We start from the raw sequence: 21,494 nt of genomic DNA, 5'->3' as shown, positions 1-21,494 counted from the left end.
GGGGTATTTGGGGGTGAAAATGGTTTCTTTGGGGTGAAAAAGGGGGTTGGGGGGTAAAAAGGGTTTTGGATTGAAAAATGGGGTATTTGGGGGTGAAAATGGTTTTTTTGGTAAAAAGGGGTATTTTGGGGTAAAAAGGCTTTTTGGGTGACAAAAGGGGTTATTTGGGGTGAAAATTTTTGGGGGGTGAAAAAGGGGATTTGGGGTAAAAAAGGGGGTTTTGGGGTGAAAAAGGGGGGTTTTGGGGTGGAAAAGGGGGGTTTTGGGGGCGGGGCGGGCCTAGACCGCCTCCTTGAGGACGTCGCGGTAGGCGGAGCCCCGGGCTTGTTTGAGGTGGAGGACGGTGGAGAAGAGCCACTTGACCTGGGTGGGGACAAAGAAGGGTGACAAAGGGGGGGCGGTGGCATCTCCGCCCCGCCCTGCCCCGCCCTGCGGCGACGTCCCCCCGGAAGCTCACCTTGAAGAGGGTGACGGTGGCGCTGTAGCAGACGCTGAGGAGGAAGAGGGTGATGAAGACGGCGATGGTGGCCCAGAGGCCGTCCAGCTCCTTGTCGTCGTCCCCCAAGCAGATGGCGGCCGAGAGGTCCAGCTCTGCTCAGGAGAAGGAAGGGGACGTCAGGTGGGGCCTCCGGAGACCTTCGGCCCTGTAGGCTCCGTCCGTCCAGCCATGTGTCCACCCACCCGTCCATCTGTCCACCCACCCGTCCATCCATCCATCTCTGTAGGCTTCAAGCGTCCATCCGTCTGTCCATCCATCCATCCCAAATGTCCGTGGATCCATCCAGCAACCAACCCGCCCATCTCTGTAGGCTTCATCCATCCGTCCATCCATCCGTCCATCCCAAATGTCCGTCCATCCATCTCCGTAGGCCTCAACCATCCATCTGTCCATCCCAAATGTCCATCCATCCATCTCCGTAGGCCTCAACCATCCATCTGTCCATCCCAAATGTCCATCCATCCATCTCTGTAGGCCTCAACCATCCATCCGTCCATCCCAGATGTCCATCCATCCATCTCTGTAGGCCTCAACCATCCATCTGTCCATCCCAAATGTCCGTCCATCCATCTCTGTAGGCCTCAACCATCCATCTGTCCATCCCAGATGTCCGTCCATCCATCTCTGTAGGCTTCATCCATCCGCCCATCCATCCGTCTCTGTAGGCTTCATCCATCCAGCCATCTGTCCGTCCATCCATCCCAAATGTCCATCCATCCATCCATCCACCAACCCCTCCATCTCTGTAGGCTTCATCCATCCGTCCATCCATCCATCTGTCCACCCATCCATCCCAAATCTCCACCCATCCAGCCACCAACCAACCCCTCCATCTCTGTAGGCTTCAACCATCCACCCATCCGTCCACCCGTCCACCCATCTGTCCATCAACCAACCCATCGATCTCTGGAGACGCCGCCCACCCGTCCGTCCGTCCGTCCGTCCCTGTCCCTCAGCCCCTCCAGCTCCACGCTCTTCAACCACCCGCCCACCCCACCGCCCGCCCGGCCAGGCCTGGGCGCCACCCGCGACCTCCCCGCTCCGGCCTCTCCGAGGAGCCACCCGGCCAGGGGCCACCGCCCCCTGTCCCCACCAGCCCAGTGACCAACCCGCCAGGCAGCCAACCAGCCACTAACCGACCAACCAACCCATTAACCAACCCACCCGCCACTAACTGACCAAACAACCCATTAACCATCCCACTAACCGGCCATTAACCAACCAACCGACCAACCAACCCATTAACCAACCCACCGGCCACTAACCGACCAACCAACCCATTAACCATCCCACCCGCCACTAACCGACCAACGAACCCATTAACCAACCCACTAACCGGCCACTAACCGACCAACCAACCCATTAACCAACCCACCGGCCACTAACTGACCAACCAACCCATTAACCAACCCACTAACCGGCCATTAACCAACCAACCGACCAACCAACCCATTAACCAACCCACCGGCCACTAACCGACCAACCAACCCATTAACCATCCCACCCGCCACTAACCGACCAACGAACCCATTAACCAACCCACTAACCGGCCACTAACCGACCAAGCAACCCATTAACCAACCCACCGGCCACTAACCGACCAACCAACCCATTAACCAACCCACTAACTGGCCACTAACCGACCAACCAACCCATTAACCAACCCACCCGCCACTAACCGACCAACCAACCCATTAACCAACCCACCGGCCACTAACCGACCAACCAACCCATTAACCAACCAACTAACCAACCGACCACTAACCGACCAACCAACCCATTAACCAACCCCCCAACCAGCCAACCGACCACTAACCGACCAACCAAGCCATTAACCAACCAATCAACCACTAACCAACCAACCAACCAACCAACCAGCTAACCGACCAATCAACCAGCCCAGTAACCAACCCACCAAGCAGCCAACTGACCAACCAACCAACCCATTAACCAACCCACCAACCACTAACCAACCAACCGACCAACCAACCCATTAACCAACCAACCAACCAACCAGCCAACTGACCAACCAAGCAACCAACCCATTAACCAACCCACTAACCAACCAGCCAACCAGCTAACCGACCAACCAACCAACCCATTAACCAACCAACCAACCAACCAACTGACCAACCAACCACTAACCAACCCATTAACCAACCAACCGACCCATTAACCAACCCCCTAACCAACCCACTGACCAACCAACCAACCATCCATCCCCCCCAACCAGCCACTCACCCATCTCCCTGCCCCCAACCAACCCAGTAACCAGCTAACCAACCAGCCAACCAACCCGTTAACCAGCCTACTGACTGACCAGCCAACCGACCAACCAACCCGCCCACCCATTAACCAGCTAACCAACCAGCCAGCCCACCCAACCAGCCACTCACCCATCTGTCTCCCTGCTCCCAACCAACCCGTTAACCAGCTAACCAACCCATCAGCCAACCAACTCGTCACCCGTCCGACCGGCCAACCGACTGGTTGCCTGCCCAGCCCGCCGACCAGCCAATTAACCAGCCAATTAACCAGCCAACCAGCCAATTAACCAGCCAATTAACCAGCCAACCAGCTAACCAGCTAACCAGCTAACCACCCATCTAACCACCCATCCACCCAACCCATTAACGAACCAACCAACCAGCCACCCAACCAGCCACCCAACCAGCCAACCATCTAACCAGCTAACCAACCACCCATCCAACCACCCAACCATCTAACCAGCTAACCAGCCAACCAACCACTCAACCAACCACCCAACCATCTAACCACCCATCTAACCACCCATCCAACCACCCAACCATCTAACCAGCTAACCAGCCAACCACCCACCCATCCAACCACCCAACCATCTAACCAGCTAACCAGCCAACCAACCACCCATCCAACCACCCAACCAACCAGCCAAGCACCCAACCATCTAGCCATCTAACCAGCCAACCAACCAACCACCCAACCCACCAACCAACCACTCAACCAACCATCTAACCACCCATCCATCCAACCAGCCAACCATCTAACCAACCACCCAACCATCTAACCAACCACCCAACCATCTAACCAACCATCCAACCACCCATCCAACCACCCAACCACTCAACCAACCATCTAACCAACCACCCAACCATCTAACCAACCATCTAACCGACCATCCAACCAACCATCTAACCAATCATGTAACCAACCATCTAACCACCCATCCATCCAACCATCCAACCAACCATCTAACCAACCATCTAACCACCCAACCAACCATCCAACCACCCAACCAACCATCCAACCATCCAACCATCCAACCAACCATCTAACCAACCACCCAACCATCTAACCAACCATCTAACCAACCATCTAACCATCTAACCAACCATCTAACCAACCATCTAACCACCCATCCAACCACCCAACCAACCATCTAACCACCCATCTAACTATCTAACCAACCATCTAACCAACCATCTAACCACCCAACCACTCAACCAACCATCTAACCAACCACCCAACCATCTAACCAACCATCCAACCAACCATCTAACCAATCATGTAACCAACCATCTAACCACCCATCCATCCAACCAGCCAACCAACCATCTAACCAACCATCTAACCACCCAACCAACCATCCAACCATCCAACCATCCAACCAACCACCCAACCAACCATCCAACCATCCAACCATCCAACCATCCAACCAACCATCTAACCAACCACCCAACCATCTAACCAACCATCTAACCACCCATCTAACCATCCAACCAACCATCTAACCAACCACCCAACCATCTAACCACCCATCCAACCACCCATCTAACCATCTAACCACCCATCTAACCAACCATCTAACCACCCAACCACTCAACCAACCATCTAACCAACCACCCAACCATCCAACCAACCATCCAACCACCCAACCAGCTAACCAGCCAACCAACCACTCAACCACCCACCCATCCAGCCACCCAACCCGGCACCATCCCCACCTCCTTGGTGCCACCACCTCCACCTTCTCCTTGGTGCCACCATCTCCACCATCTCCAACCCAGCACCACCTCCACCTTCTCCTTGGTGGCACCATCCCCACCTTCTCCTTGGTGCCACCACCTCCACCTTCTCCTTGGTGGCACCACCTCCACCTTCTCCATCCCCACCTTCTCCTTGGTGGCACCACCTCCACCTTCTCCTTGGTGGCACCATCCCCACCTTCTCCTTGGTGCCACCACCTCCACCTTCTCCTTGGTGGCACCATCCCCACCTTCTCCTTGGTGCCACCACCTCCACCATCTCCAACCCAGCACCACCTCCACCTTCTCCTTGGTGGCACCATCCCCACCTTCTCCTTGGTGGCACCACCTCCACCATCTCCAACCTGGCACCACCTCCACCTTCTCCAACCCCACCTTCTCCTTGGTGGCACCACCTCCACCTTCTCCTTGGTGCCACCACCTCCACCTTCTCCTTGGTGGCACCATCCCCACCTTCTCCTTGGTGCCACCACCTCCACCTTCTCCTTGGTGCCACCATCTCCACCATCTCCAACCCAGCACCACCTCCACCTTCTCCTTGGTGCCACCACCTCCACCTTCTCCTTGGTGGCACCATCCCCACCTTCTCCTTGGTGGCACCACCTCCACCTTCTCCTTGGTGCCACCACCTCCACCATCTCCAACCTGGCACCATCCCCACCTTCTCCTTGGTGGCACCACCTCCACCTTCTCCTTGGTGCCACCATCCCCACCTTCTCCTTGGTGCCACCACCTCCACCATCTCCAACCCAGCACCACCTCCACCTTCTCCTTGGTGCCACCACCTCCACCTTCTCCTTGGTGCCACCACCTCCACCATCTCCAACCTGGCACCATCCCCACCTTCTCCTTGGTGCCACCACCTCCACCTTCTCCTTGGTGCCACCACCTCCACCTTCTCCTTGGTGCCACCACCTCCACCATCTCCAACCCGGCACCACCTCCACCCCACCTCCCGGTTGTCCCACCCCCCCGCCCCTTCCCACCCCCGCCGTTGCCCAAAGACACCAACGCCGCGGAGACCTGGCGGTGCGAGACGAGACCCGTCGGCTTTATTGGAGGTCGGCAGATGGGTGGCCACAGAGGTCTTCTACAAAGCGGTGGGGTGGCCGGGAAGCCGCTGCTTCCTTCTCCTCCACCCCACCCCACCCCACCCCAAGACCTTATTTACCGGGGCCCTTCTGCGCCTGGCGTTGGGTGAACTTCATGGGCAACCCTTCGTGGACCACCATGCAGGAGTAGGTGTCCCCGTTCGACCAGCTGCTCTTGAGGACCACCATCTTGCTGTAGACGAAGAAGGTGGTCTCCTTAGGACCATCCTTGAGGGGCGGGGTGGTGACGTAGAGGTCCTCCGGCACGTTCTCGTGGTTCTTCAACCACTGCACCTGGAGGTTCTCGGGTTGGAAACCGTAGACCAAGCAGGTGAGGGTGACCTTGGTTTGAGTCATCTCCTCGGGGTGGGGCGGGAGGACGAAGATGGACGGTTGGGAGACCTTGCCTAGAAGAAAGGGAGAAGAAGACCGAAGTAGGCCGAGGGCTCGGAGGGAGAGGAGGTCTCCGGGTGGGCTTTGGCCGGAGAAGACACTCACCCGACCGTCTGGAGACGCTCTTGTTGAGGGGCACCTGGAGGTCGCCGTGCTTCACCGTGCAGGTGAAACGTTCTCCAGCTTCCCAGTCCTGGGTGGAGATGGTCAAGGCGCTGGTGGCCGTGTAGGTGCCGTTGAACTGCTCCCGGAGGTCCAAGAAGTCCGGGCTGAGGACACCCGGCTTCTCCTTGACCCAGGAGAGCTGGAACCCGGCGTCGCTGGGAAGGTTGGTGGCCAAACAGCGGAGCTTGGGCTTGCGGGTGATGTAGAGGTCGGCCACGTTGGGCGGGAGGACGTAGAGGACAATGTTGGAGAGGTTGGGGTTGGCCGCGCCTGCGGGGTAGGGAGAAGAAGGGGGCGGTGGTGGTGGCCACAAGGTGCGGGGCGGTGGTCACGGGGAGGGGGGGAGGTTTGGGGTAGCGATGGCCTGCGCCGGTGGGGGAACGGGTGCGACCGGTCATGGTCATCAGACCTTCTCCGCTGGTGGTGGCCACCGTGGTCACACAGCCTTCTCCGGTGCTGGTGGCCACCGGGATCATGTAACCTTCTCCAGTGCTGGTGGCCACCGTGCTCATGTAACCTTCTCCAGTGCTGGTGGCCACCAAGATCATGTAACCTTCTCCAGTGCTGGTGGCCACCATGGTCACTCAGCCTTCTCCAGTGCTGGTGGCCACCGTGATCATGTAACCTTCTCCAGTGCTGGTGGCCACCAAGATCATGTAACCTTCTCCAGTGCTGGTGGCCACCGTGATCATGTAACCTTCTCCACTGGTGGTGGCCACCATGATCATGTAACCTTCTCCAGTGCTGGTGGCCACCAAGATCATGTAACCTCCACTGGTGCTGGCCACCATGGTCACCCAGCCTTCTCCAGTGCTGGTGGCCACCGTGATCATGTAACCTTCTCCAGTGCTGGTGGCCACCGTGCTCATGTAACCTTCTCCAGTGCTGGTGGCCACCAAGATCATGTAACCTTCTCCAGTGCTGGTGGCCACCGTGATCATGTAATCTCCACTGGTGCTGGCCACCATGGTCACTCAGCCTTCTCCAGTGCTGGTGGCCACCGTGATCATGTAACCTTCTCCACTGGTGGTGGCCACCAAGATCATGTAACCTTCTCCACTGGTGCTGGCCACCATGGTCACACAGCCTTCTCCAGTGCTGGTGGCCACCATGGTCACTCAACCTTCTCCAGTGGTGGTGGCCACCGTGATCATGTAACCTTCTCCAGTGCTGGTGGCCACCGTGATCATGTAACCTCCACTGGTGGTGGCCACCATGGTCACTCAACCTCTACTGGTGGTGGCCACCATGGTCACTCAACCTTCTCCACTGGTGGTGGCCACCATGATCATGTAACCTCCACTGGTGGTGGCCACCATGGTCACTCACCCTTCTCCAGTGGTGGTGGCCACCATGGTCACTCAGCCTTCTCCAGTGCTGGTGGCCACCATGGTCACTCAACCTTCTCCAGTGCTGGTGGCCACCATGGTCACTCAACCTCTACTGGTGGTGGCCACCATGGTCACACAACCTTCTCCACTGGTGCTGGCCACCATGATCATGTAACCTTCTCCACTGGTGGAGGCCACCGTGGTTACTCAACCTCTACTGGTGGTGGCCACCATGGTCACTCAACCTTCTCCAGTGCTGGTGGCCACCATGGTCACTCAGCCTTCTCCAGTGCTGGTGGCCACCATGGTCACTCAACCTTCTCCACTGGTGCTGGCCACCAAGATCATGTAACCTTCTCCACTGGTGCTGGCCACCATGGTCACACAACCTTCTCCAGTGGTGGTGGCCACCATGATCATGTAACCTCCTCCACTGGTGGTGGCCACCATGGTCACACAGCCTTCTCCAGTGGTGGTGGCCACCGTGATCATGTAACCTTCTCCACTGGTGGTGGCCACCATGGTCACTCAACCTTCTCCCCTGCTGATGCCCCCCATGGTCCCTCAACCTTCTCCCCTGGTGGAACCCCCCATGGTCCCTCAACCTTCTCCCCTGGTGGAACCCATCATGGTCCCTCAACCTTCTCCCCTGGTGGAACCCATCATGGTTCCTCAACCTTCTCCCCTGCTGATGCCCCCCATGGTCCCTCAACCTTCTCCCCTGGTGGAACCCATCATGGTTCCTCAACCTTCTCCCCTGCTGATGCCCCCCATGGTCCCTCAACCTTCTCCCCTGGTGGAACCCATCATGGTCCCTCAACCTTCTCCCCTGGTGGAACCCATCATGGTTCCTCAACCTTCTCCCCTGGTGGAACCCATCATGGTTCCTCAACCTTCTCCCCTGGTGGAACCCATCATGGTTCCTCAACCTTCTCCCCTGGTGGAACCCATGATGGTTCCTCAACCTTCTCCCCTGGTGGAACCCATCATGGTTCCTCAACCTTCTCCCCTGGTGCCACCTCCTCCCCTGGCGTGACCGCCCCAGGCCCACGTCCTCACCTGAGCAGAGCCGGGCGTGGTCCTGCACGACGCTGTGGGAGGCGGGATGTTTGACCTGGCAGGTGAAGGTCTTCCCTTCCAACCAATCGTCGCGGCTGACGTTGGTCCGGCTGCTGCTGGAGTAGGTGGTGGCTCCTTCTTCTCGGCTTGGTGGCTTTTGGGTGGCCGTCAGGAGACCGGGCATGCCGTCCACCAACCATTCCACCTCCACGGTGGCCGGGGTGAAGCCGGAGATGAGGCAGAGGAGCTCCACCGATTCTTCACCCATTTTGCGGCTGCAGGAGGTGGTGTAGAGGACTTTGACCTCGGGAGGAACGGGCGTCACCGGACCTTCACACGCTGGGAGGTGAGGGAAGGATGAAGAAGTTCTGGGGTCAGGAGAAGACCTCGCATGGGCCAAAGGGGTTTTGAGGACCTCCCACCCCGTCGTAGAAGTGATGGGGCCGATGGGAGAACCTTGCGTGGTCCACCAGGTCTTGGGAACGGCCCACCTCGTGGTGGAAGTCATGGAGATGGGGGAGGACCTCGCGTGGTCCCGTGGGTCCTGAGGACATCCCACCCCGTGGCGGAAGTTCTGGAGATGGGGGAGGACCTCGCGTGGACCAATAGGACTTGGGGAAGTCCCACCTCATGGCATGGGGCCTGGAGATGGGGAGGACCTTGCCTGAGTTATGGGGCCAGGGGAGGACCTTCCATGGTCCAACGGGTCTTGGAGGACCTCCCACCTCATGGCATGGGTCGTGGAGATGGGGAGGACCTTCCATGGTCCAGTGGGTCTTGAGGACCTCCCACCTCGTTCCACGAGTTATGGGGCCAGGGGAGGACCTTCCACGGTCCAGTGGGTCTTGGAGGACCTCCCACCTCATGACATGGGTCGTGGAGATGGGGAGGACCTTCCATGGTCCAGTGGGTCTTGAGAAGGTCCCACCTCATGGCATGGGTCGTGGAGATGGGGAGGACCTTCCATGGTCCAATGGGTCTTGGAGGACCTCCCACCTCATGGCATGGGTCGTGGAGATGGGCCAGGAGAGGACCTCCCCCCACTTATGGGGCCAGGGGAGGACCTTCCATGGTCCAGTGGGTCTTGAGGACCTCCCACCTCATGGCATGGGTCATGGAGAAAGGGGAGAACCTTGCCCCAGTTATGGGGCCAGGAGAGGACCTCCCCCCACTTATGGGGCCAGGAGGAGAACCTTCCACAGTAGAAGGTTTCTTGGGGACCTCCCGCCCCATTGCCCCACTTATGGGGCCAGGAGAGGACCTTGCATGGTCCAATGGGTCTTGAGAAGGTCCCACCTCATGCCATGAGTCATGGAGATGGGCCAGGAGAGGACCTCCCCCCACTTATGGGGCCAGGAGAGGATCTCCCCCCACTTATGGGGCCAGGAGGAGGACCTTCCACGGTAGAAGGTTTCCTGGGGACCCCGCCCCATTGCCCCACTTATGGGGCCAGGAGAGGACCTCCCCCCACTTATGGGGCCAGGAGAGGACCTCCCCCCACTTATGGGGCCAGGAGGAGAACCTTCCACGGTAGAAGGTTTCTTGGGGACCCCGCCCCATTGCCCCACTTATGGGGCCAGGAGAGGACCTTGCGTGGCCCAAGAGGTCCTGAGGGCCTCCCCTCCCCCACCCCCACCCCTCCCCCCTCCCCCCGGCTTTACCTTTGACCTCCTTGGTGATGGAGGTGCTGGTGGGGGGATGGGCGACGTTGCAGGCGTAGCTCTGCCCCTGGCTCCCGTGGGGCAGGTGGAGGCGGGTGCTGAGGTGGTAGAGGCCGGAAGTGACGTCATGGAGGGGGGGGAAGGTGACGGCGGCGGCGGCGGCGGCCCCGCTCCAGGTGACGGTGACGGGCGGGGGCAGGAAGCCCTTCACGAAACAAGCCAAGGTGACGGGGCCGGTGGCCGCCCCACAGCAGGAGCCCAGGGGGAAGACGGCGGGGGGCGAGGAAGTAACTGTGGGGCGGGGAGAGGAAGGGGGGAGTCAGGAGAGGGCCCCACGGCCAGGTGTGGGGCGGGAGGGAGGGGGGTCCGGGAGGGGGAGGGCAGAAGGGTCTCCTGCCCCATAGGGCTGAGGAGGAGCTTCTGCCCCATAGGGCTGAGAAGGTCCTGCCCCATAGGGTTGAGAAGGTCCTGCCCCATAGGGCTGAGGAGGAACTTCTGCCCCATAGGGTAGAGAAGGTCCTGCCCCATAGGGTTGAGAAGGTCCTGCCCCATAGGGCTGAGGAGGAGCTTCTGCCCCATAGGGTTGAGGAGGAGCTTCTGCCGCATAGGGTAGAGAAGGTCCTGCCCCATAGGGTTGAGAAAGTCCTGCCCCATAGGGCTGAGGAGGAGCTTCTGCCCCATAGGGTTGAGAAGGAACTTCTGCCCCATAGGGTAGAGAAGGTCCTGCCCCATAGGGTTGAGAAGGTCCTGCCCCATAGGGCTGAGGAGGAGCTTCTGCCCCATAGGGTTGAGGAGGAGCTTCTGCCGCATAGGGTAGAGAAGGTCCTGCCCCATAGGGTTGAGAAAGTCCTGCCCCATAGGGCTGAGGAGGAGCTTCTGCCCCATAGGGTTGAGAAGGAACTTCTGCCCCATAGGGTAGAGAAGGTCCTGCCCCATAGGGTTGAGAAGGTCCTGCCCCATAGGGCTGAGGAGGAAGTCCTGCCCCATAGGGCTGAGGAGGAGCTTCTGCCCCATAGGGTAGAGAAGGTCCTGCCCCATAGGGTTGAGAAGGTCCTGCCCCATAGGGCTGAGGAGGAACTTCTGCCCCATAGGGTTGAGGAGGAACTTCTGCCCCATAGATGGGGGAGAAGGTTCTGCCCCATAGGGTTGAGAAGGTCCTGCCCCATAGGGTTGAGGAGGAACTTCTGCCCCATAGATGGGGGAGAAGGTCCTGCCCCATAGGATGGGGAGAGGAAGTCCTGCCCCATAGGATTGAAGAGGAAGTCCTGCCCCATAGAATTGAGGAGGAACTCCTGCCCCATAGGATGGGGGGGAATTCCTGCCCCATAGGATGGGGGAGAAAGTCCTGCCCCATAGGATTAGGGAAGGATTTCTGCCCCATAGGATGGGGGGAGGAAGTCCTGCCCCATAGAATGGGGGGGAACTCCTGCCCCATAGGATGGGGGGGGAGAGGTGATGAGGCACCAGCTCCACACGTATCTCCAGCCCCACGGCTGGCCCTGACCCACGGAGAGATCCTGCCCCACAGAAACCCCCAGAAGCAAGGATGTTCCTGCCCCACAGCTACCCCTGACACGCAGATATCCTCTGCCCCACGGCTATGCCTGCCCCACAGCTTTCCCTGCCCCACGGCTACCCCAGGCACACAGATATCCTCTGCCCCACAGCTTTCCTTGCCCCACAGCTCTCCCTGCCCCACGGCTATCCCTGACCCACAGCTAAACGCGACCCACAGCTATTCCCAACCCACAGCTATCCGAGCCCCACAGCTAACCCTGCCCTATGGCTATCCTCCACCCCACGGCTTTATCCCTGCCCCACAGCTATCCCCGACCCACAGCAATCCCTGCCCCACAGCAATCCCTGACACAGATTAACCCTGACCCACGGCTGTCATTGCCTACAGCTCTCCCTGCCCCACATCTGTCCCTGCCCCACAGCCATCCCGGCCCCACAGCTATCCCTGCCCCACAGATTTCCTGCCCCACAGCTATCCCTGCCCCACAGCTATCCCTAACCATCAGCTAGCCCTGACCCTCAGCTATCCTGGCCCCACAGCTGTCCTTGCCCCACAGCTTTCTCTGCCCCACAGCTATCCCTGCCCCTCAGCTCTCTGTGCCCCACAGCTATGCCTGCCCCACAGCTTTTCCTCACACACAGCTATCCCTGCCCCACAGCTATGCCTGCCCCACAGCTTTCCCTGCCCCACAGCTATCCTGGCCCCACAGCTATTTCTGCCCCACAGCTATCCCTACCGGTCAGCTAGCCGTGACCCACAGCTATCTTGGCCCCACAGCTATCCCTGCCCCACAGCTATTCCTAACCGACAGCTTTCCCTGCCACACAGCTGTCCTGGCCCCACAGCTTTCCCTGCCCCACACCTATTCCTGCCCCACAGCTTTCCCTGTCCCATACCTATCCCTGCCCCACAGCTAACCGTGCCCCACAGCTATTGCTATACCCACAGCTTTCCCTGCCCCATACCTATCCCTGCCCCACAGCTAACCGTGCCCCACAGCTTTCCCTGCCCCACAGCTGTCCTGGCCCCACAGCTTTCCTTGCCCCACAGCTATTGTTATGCCCACAGCTTTCCGTGCCCCACAGCTGTCTCTGGCCCCACAGCTATCCCTGCCCCTCAGCTCTCTGTGCCCCACAGCTATCCCTGCCCCACAGCTTTCCCTCACCCACAGCTATCCCTGCCCCACAGCTATGCCTGCCCCACAGCTTTCCCTCACCCACAGCTATCCTGGCCCCACAGCTATCCCCGCCCCACAGTTACTCTGGCCCCACAGCTATTTCTGCCCCACAGCTATCCCTAACGGTCAGCTAGCTGTGACCCACAGCTATCTTGGCCCCACAGCTTTCCCTGCCCCACAGCTATCTGTAACCCACAGCTTTCCCTGCCCCACAGCTATCTGTAACCCACAGCTTTCCCTGCCCCACAGCTGTCCTGGCCCCACAGCTTTCCCTGCCCCACAGCTATGCCTGTCCCGCAGCTATCCCTGCCCCACAGCTATTGCTATACCCACAGCTTTCCGTGCCCCACAGCTGTCCTGGCCCCACAGCTTTCTCTGCCCCACAGCTATCCCTGCCCCACAGCTTTCCTACCCCACAGCTATTCCTAACTGACAGCTTTCCCTGCCACACAGCTGTCCTGGCCCCACAGCTTCCCCTGCCCCGCAGCTATCCCTGCCCCACAGCTTTCCCTGCCCCACTCCTATCCCTGCCCCACAGCTTTCCCTGCCCCACAGCTATTGCTATACCCACAGCTTTCCCTGCCCCATACCTATCCCGGCCCCACAGCTAACCGTGCCCCCCAGCTTTCCCTGCCCCACAGCTGTCCTGGCCCCACAGCTTTCCCTGCCCCACAGCTATTGCTATGCCCACAGCTTTCCGTGCCCCACAGCTTTCTCTGCCCCACAGCTATCCCTGCCCCTCAGCTCTCTGTGCCCCACAGCTATGCCTGCCCCACAGCTTTTCCTCACACACAGCTATCCCTGCCCGACAGCTTCCCCTGCCCCACAGCTTTCCCTGCCCCACAGCTTCCCCTGCCCCACAGCTATCCCTGCCCCACAGCTTCCCCTGCCCCACAGCTATCCCTGCCCCACAGCTTTCCCTGCCCCACAGCTGTCCTGGCCCCACAGCTTCCCCTGCCCCACAGCTTTCCCTGCCCCACAGCTTCCCCTGCCCCACAGCTATCCCTGCCCCACAGCTTCCCCTGCCCCACAGCTATCCCTGCCCCACAGCTTTCCCTGCCCCACAGCTGTCCTGGCCCCACAGCTTCCCCTGCCCCACAGCTTTCCCTGCCCCACAGCTTTCCCTGCCCCACAGCTATCCCTGCCCCACAGCTTTCCTGCCCCACAGCTATTCCTAACCGACAGCTTTCCCTGCCCCACAGCTGGCCTGGCCCCACAGCTTTCCCTGCCCCACAGCTTTCCCTGCCCCACAGCTGTCCTTGCCCCACAGCTTTCCCTGCCCCACACCTATCCCTGCCCCACAGATTTCCTGCCCCACAGCTTCCCCTGCCCCACAGCTATCCCTGCCCCACAGCTTTCCCTGCCCCACAGCTGTCCTGGCCCCACAGCTTCCCCTGCCCCACAGCTTTCCTGCCCCACAGCTATTCCTAACCGACAGCTTTCCCTGCCCCACAGCTTCCCCTGCCCCACAGCTTCCCCTGCCCCACAGCTTTCCTGCCCCACAGCTATTCCTAACCGACAGCTTTCCCTGCCCCACAGCTGTCCTTGCCCCACAGCTTCCCCTGCCCCACATCTTTCCTGCCCCACAGCTATTCCTAACCGACAGCTTTCCCTGCCCCACAGCTGTCCTGGCCCCACAGCTTTCCCTGCCCCACAGCTTTCCCTGCCCCACAGCTGTTCTTGCCCCACAGCTTTCCCTGCCCCACAGCTTTCCTGCCCCACAGCTTTCCTGCCCCACAGCTATTCCTAACCGACAGCTTTCCCTGCCCCACAGCTGTCCTGGCCCCACAGCTTTCCCTGCCCCACAGCTTTCCCTGCCCCACAGCTGTCCTGGCCCCACAGCTTTCCCTGCCCCACACCTATCCCTGCCCCACAGCTTTCCCTGCCCCACAGCTTTCCTGCCCCACAGCTATTCCTAACCGACAGCTTTCCCTGCCCCACAGCTGTCCTGGCCCCACAGCTTTCCCTGCCCCACAGCTTTCCTGCCCCACAGCTTTCCTGCCCCACAGCTATTCCTAACCGACAGCTTTCCCTGCCCCACAGCTGTCCTGGCCCCCCAGCTTCCCCTGCCCCACACCTCTCCCCTGCCCCACACATATCCACCCCACTGCTGGGGCCAGGCCGAAGATCCGGGCTCGATCCCGCAGGTTTCCGCTCGGCGCTTTGGGTCCGTACCGGAGCTTTTTGGGTCCGGGCTGGCTCCCCCCGGCGCCGGCGCTGCCGTTTCGGGTCCAAACGGGGGAGTTTTGGTCCATCCTGGCGCCCCGCCAGCTCTGCCGCAGCTCTTGGGGTCAGTCGTGAAGGTTTTGGGTCCAGCAGGGTGAATTTTGGGTCCATCACGAAGTTCTGGGTCCATCACGGAGATTTTTGGGTCCATAATGGACATTTTTGGGTCCATCATGAAGTTCTGGGTCCATCACGGAGATTTTTGGGTCCATAAAGGACAATTTTGGGTCCATAATGGACATTTTTGGGTCCATCATGAAGTTCTGGGTCCATCACGGAGATTTTTGGGTCCATAAAGGACATTTTTGGGTCCATCATGAACTTCTGGGTCCATCACGGAGATTTTTGGGTCCATAAAGGAGATTTTTGGGTCCATCATGAAGTTCTGGGTCCATAATGGAGATTTTTGGGTCCATAAAGGACAATTTTGGGTCCATAATGGACATTTTTGGGTCCATCATGAAGTTCTGGGTCCGTCATGGAGATTTTTGGGTCCATAAAAGAGATTTTGGGGTCCATAATGACGATTTTTGGGTCCATCATGAAGTTCTGGGTCCATCACGGAGATTTTTGGGTCCATAAAGGAGATTTTTGGGTCCATCATGAAGTTCTGGGTCCATCATGGAGATTTTTGGGTCCATAAAGGACAATTTTGGGTCCATAATGAATTTCTGGGTCCATAACGGAGATTTTTGGGTCCATAATGGACATTTTTGGGTCCATAATGAAGTTCTGGGTCCATCACGGAGATTTTTGGGTCCATAAAGGACATTTTTGGGTCCATAATGAAGTTCTGGGTCCGTCATGGAGATTTTTGGGTCCATAAAAGAGATTTTTGGCTCCCTAATGAAGATTTTTGGGTCCAGAAAGAAGATTTTTGGCTCCATAATGAAGATTTTTGGCTCCGCAATGACGATTTTGGGCTCCATACCGAAGTTCTGTCTCCACAAGGACGATTTTTGGCTCCCTAATGACCATTTTGGGGTCCATAATCAAGATTTTGGGGTCCACAATGAACTTCTGGGTCCGTAATGACGATTTTTGGGTCCATAATGACGATTTTTGGCTCCACAATGACGGCTTTTGGCTCCAGGATGAAGTTCTGGGTCCGTAACGGAGCTTTTTAGGTCCACGCTGGCGTTCGAAGATCCATAACGGCGAATTTTCGGGTCCGTAAGTGAGAGTTTTGGGTCCGTGCCGACGATTTTGGCCGCCCAGCCTCATCCTGAGCCCGGCCTGGCCTCCCAGAAAAAGAAAAAAAAAAAGGCGTAAAACCAGAAATAACGATTAATTAACTAAAAAAAGCCACCCCCGCTCCGTCAAGGGCCACCCCCGGGTGGAAAAAGGCGGCCGGGCGTCACCTCCCCCGCGCTTCCCCAAATTCGGGTGAATTTCTGCCGAAACCGGCCATGGCGGGAGGGGGCGGGGCAGGCCCTAAATCGCCCTTTCTGTCCCCGTTTCAGAGCCGGGCTGTGCCCTCCCCTCCCCCGCCCCCGTCCTTCGTTAGGAGGGTGATCAATAGGCAATAGGGTCAATAACTGATAGGATTGGTAATCGATGGGGTTAATAACTGAGAGGATCGAGAGCCAAGAGGGTCAATAACCGATAGGATCGATAACCAATAGAAGTGATAACCAATCGGATCGATAACCAACAGGATCAATAACCAACAGGATCAATAACCAATAGGATCGATAGCCAAGAGGGTCAATAACCGATAGGACCGATAAAATAGGGTCAATAACTGATAGGATCGATAACCAATAGGACTGATAACCAACAGGATCAATAACCAACAGGATCAATAACCAACAGGATCAATAACCAATAGGATCGATAGCCAAGAGGGTCAATAACCGATAGGATCGATAACCAATAGGATTGATAACCAATAGGATCGATAACCAACAGGATCAATAACCAACAGGATCGATAACCAATAGGATCAATAACCAATAGGTCTGATAGCCAAGAGGGTCAATAACCGATAGGATCGATAAAATAGGGTCAATAACTGATAGGATCGATAACCAATAGGACTGATAACCAATAGGATCCATAAGCAACAGGATCAATAACCAATAGGATCGATAGCCAAGAGGGTCAATAACCCATAGGATCAATAACCAATAGGACTGATAACCAATACGACTGATAACCAACAGGATCAATAACCAATAGGATCGATGAAATGGGGTCAATAACAAACAGGATCAATAAACAATAAGACTGATAGCCAAGAGGGTCAATAACCGATAAGATCGATAACCAATAGGATTGATAACCAATAGAATCGATAACCAACAGGATCAATAACCAATAGGATCGATAACCAACAGGATCGATAACCAACAGGATCAATAACCAATAGGATCGATAACCAAGAGGGTCAATAACCGATAGGATCGATAAAATAGGGTCAATAACCAATAGGATCGATAACCAATAGGATTGATAACCAATAGGATCGATAACCAACAGGATCAATAACCAACAGGATCGATAACCAATAGGGCTGATAACCAAGAGGGTCAATAACCGATAGGATCGATAACCAATAAGATTGATAGCCAATAGGATCGATAAGCAACAGGATTGATAACCAATAGGATCAATAACCAATAGGGTCAGTAAACAATAGGATCAATAACCGATAATATTGATAGCCAGGAGGATCGATAACCAATAGGGTCGATAACCAATAGGATCGATAACCGATAGGATCAATAACCAATAGGGTCAATAACTGATAGGGTCAGCAACCAATAGGGTCGATAAATAATAAGATCAATAACGAATAGGAGCGATAACCAATAGCGTTAATAGCCAATAGGATCGATAGCCAATAGGATCGATAGCCAATAGGATCGATAACCAACAGGATCGATAACCAATAGGATCGATAAGCAACAGGGTCAATAAGCAATAGGATCAATAACCAATAGGATCAATAACCAGTCGGCTCCATAGCCAATGGGATCAATAACCAATATAGACAATAACTAATAGGATCGATAACCAATAGGGTCAACAGCTGATCGGATCAATAACCAATCGGATCAATAACCGATCGGATCAATAACTGATCGGATCAATAACCAATAGGACCAATAGCCAATAGGAGCAATAACCAATAGGAGCAATAACCAATAGGATCGATAATCAATAGGATCAATAACCAATAGGGCCAATAACCAATAGGGTCAACAGCCGATAGACTCAATAACCGGTCGGATCAATAACCGATCGGATCAATAACCGATCGGATCAATAGCCAATTGGATCAATAACCAATCGGATCAATAGCCAATTGGATCAATAACCGATCGGACCAATAGCCAATAGGAGCAATGACCAATAGGATCGATAACCACTAGGATCAATACCCAACAGGGTCATTAATCAATAGGATCAATAACCAATAGGATCAATAGCGAATAGAATTGATAACCAATAGGGTCAACAGCCAATGGGGCCAATAACCAATAGGATCAGTAGCCAATAGGATCGATAGCCAATAGGATCAATAACCGATAGGGTTGATAACCGGTAGGATCGATAACCGATAGGATTGATACCAATGGGATCAATAACCGATAGGTTCAATAATCGGTGGGATCAATAACCAATAGCGTTGATAACCGGCAGGATCAGTAACCAATAGGATCAATAACTGACAGGATCCATAACTGATAGGATCAATAACCAATAGGGTTGGTGACTGGCAGGATCGATCACCGATGGGATCAATAACCAGCAGGAGCGATAACCGATCGGATTGATAACCGATCGGATTGATAACTGATTGGATCGATAACCGATTGGATCGATAACCGATTGGATCGATAACTGATTGGATTGATAACCGGCAGGATCGATAACTGATTGGATCGATAACCGATTGGATCGATAACCGGCAGGATCGATAACCGATCGGATCGATAACTGATTGGATCGATAACCGATTGGATCGATAACCGGCAGGATCGATAACCGATTGGATCGATAACCGATCGGATTGATAACCGATTGGATCGATAACCGATTGGATCGATAACCGGCAGGATCGATAACTGATTGGATCGATAACCGATTGGATCGATAACCGATCGGATCGATAACCGGCAGGATCGATAACCGATCGGATCGATAACTGATCGGATCGATAACTGATTGGATCGATAACCGATCGGATCGATAACTGATAGGATCAATGACCGGTAGGATCAATAACCAATAGCATTGATAAGCGGCAGGATCAATCACCGATGGGATCAGCAACCAATGGGATCGATCCCCGATGGGACCAATGACCCAGGGGATCAATACCCCATGGGATCGACCACCGATGGGCTCGATCCCTGATGGGATCAATAACCGATGGGATCAATAACCCATGGGATCAATCACCAATGGGATCACTCCCTGATGGGATCAATGCCCGATGGGATCGATCCCTGATAGGATCAATATCCAATGGGATCAATGCCCGATGGGATCGATCCCCGAAGGGATCAATCCCCCCTGGGATCGATCACTGATGTGATCGATAACCAATGAGATCAATCCCCCCTGGAACCAATAACCAATGGGATCGATCACCGATGAGACTGATCCCCCGTGGGATCAATCACCAATGGGATCGATCACCGATAGGATCCATCCCCCGGGATCGATCCCCAGTGGGATCAATAACCCGTGGGATCAATCACCAATGGGATCGATCCCCAGTGGGATCAATATCCAATGGGATCAATGCCCGACGGGATCGATCCCCAATGGGATCCATCCCCCCTGGGATCGATCACTGATGTGATCGATAACCAATGAGATCAATCCCCCCTGGAACCAATAACCAATGGGATCGATCACCGATGGGACTGATCCCCCGTGGGATCAATCACCAATGGGATCGATCACCGATAGGATCCATCCCCCGGGATCGATCCCCAGTGGGATCAATAACCCGTGGGATCAATCACCAATGGGATCGATCCCCAGTGGGATCAATAACCCATGGGATCAATGCCCGATGGGATCGATCCCCAATGGGATCCATCCCCCCTGGGATCGATCACTGATGTGATCGATAACCAATGAGATCAATCCCCCCTGGAATCAATAACCAATGGGATCGATCCCCAGTGGGATCAATAACCCATGGGATCAATCACCCCCGGCTTGATCCCCGATGGGATCAATGCCTGATGGGATCAATCACCGATGGGATCGATACCCAATGGGATCAATCACCAATGGGATCAATCCCCGATGATGGGATCGATCCCCGATGGGATCAATCAATCCCCGGGATCGATCCCTGATGGGATCAATGCCCGATGGGATCAATGCCCGATGGGATCGATCCCCAATGGGATCAATGCCCAATAGGATCAATACCCAAAGGGATCAATACCCAAAGGGATCAATACCCAAAGGGATCAATAACCAATGGGATCAATCAATACCCAATGGGATCGATCCCCAATGGGATCAATGCCCAATGGGATCAATCAATACCCAATGGGATCGATCCCCGATGGGATCGATCACTGATGGGATCGATCCCCGATGGGATCAATACCCAATGGGATCAATAACCAATGGGATCGATCACTGATGGGATCGATCCCCGATGGGATCAATAACCCATGGGATCAATACCCAATGGGATCAATCAATACCCAATGGGATCGATCCCCAATGGGATCAATGCCCGATAGGATCAATACCCAATAGGATCAATACCCAAAGGGATCAATATCCAATGGGATCAATAACCAATGGGATCAATCAATACCCAATGGGATCGATCCCCAATGGGATCAATGCCCAATGGGATCAATAACCCATGGGATCAATACCCAATGGGATCAATCAATACCCAATGGGATCGATCCCCGATGGGATCAACAACCCATGGGATCAATAACCAATGGGATCGATCACTGATGGGATCAATGCCCGATGGGATCAATAACCCATGGGATCAATAACCAATGGGATCGATCCCCAATGGGATCAATCAATACCCAATGGGATCGATCCCCAATGGGATCAGTGCCCGATGGGATCAATCCCCGATAGGATCAATAACCCATGGGATCAATCACCCATGGGATCAATACCCAATGGGATCGATCACTGATGGGATCGATCCCCGATGGGATCAATACCCAATGGGATCGATCCCCAATGGGATCAATGCCCAATAGGATCAATACCCAAAGGGATCAATACCCAATGGGATCAACACCCAATGGGATCAATCAATACCCAATGGGATCGATCCCCGATGGGATCAATAACCAATGGGATCGATCACTGATGGGATCAATGCCCGATGGG

The 21,494-nt window shown here is 55.7% G+C and overlaps 1 gene segment (V, D, J or C); it reads right to left on the bottom strand.

Annotated features, from left to right (window-relative positions):
- Positions 1-235: 235 nt before the first annotated feature.
- The window catches only part of LOC140645783 (immunoglobulin gamma-1 heavy chain-like), a 143,377-nt gene continuing 122,118 nt past the window's right edge, over positions 236-21,494 (bottom strand). Inside the window, 6 exon segments of the C gene segment in view lie at positions 236-363; positions 458-591; positions 5,696-6,022; positions 6,114-6,443; positions 8,564-8,902; positions 10,225-10,515. Of these exon segments, the coding sequence occupies positions 280-363; positions 458-591; positions 5,696-6,022; positions 6,114-6,443; positions 8,564-8,902; positions 10,225-10,515 (1,505 nt within the window).

This window comes from Ciconia boyciana, unplaced genomic scaffold, assembly GCF_034638445.1.
Source record: "Ciconia boyciana unplaced genomic scaffold, ASM3463844v1 HiC_scaffold_38, whole genome shotgun sequence".
In the NCBI taxonomy this organism is placed as follows: Eukaryota; Metazoa; Chordata; class Aves; order Ciconiiformes; family Ciconiidae; genus Ciconia; species Ciconia boyciana.
This window is presented reverse-complemented; position numbering and strand designations above follow the sequence as displayed.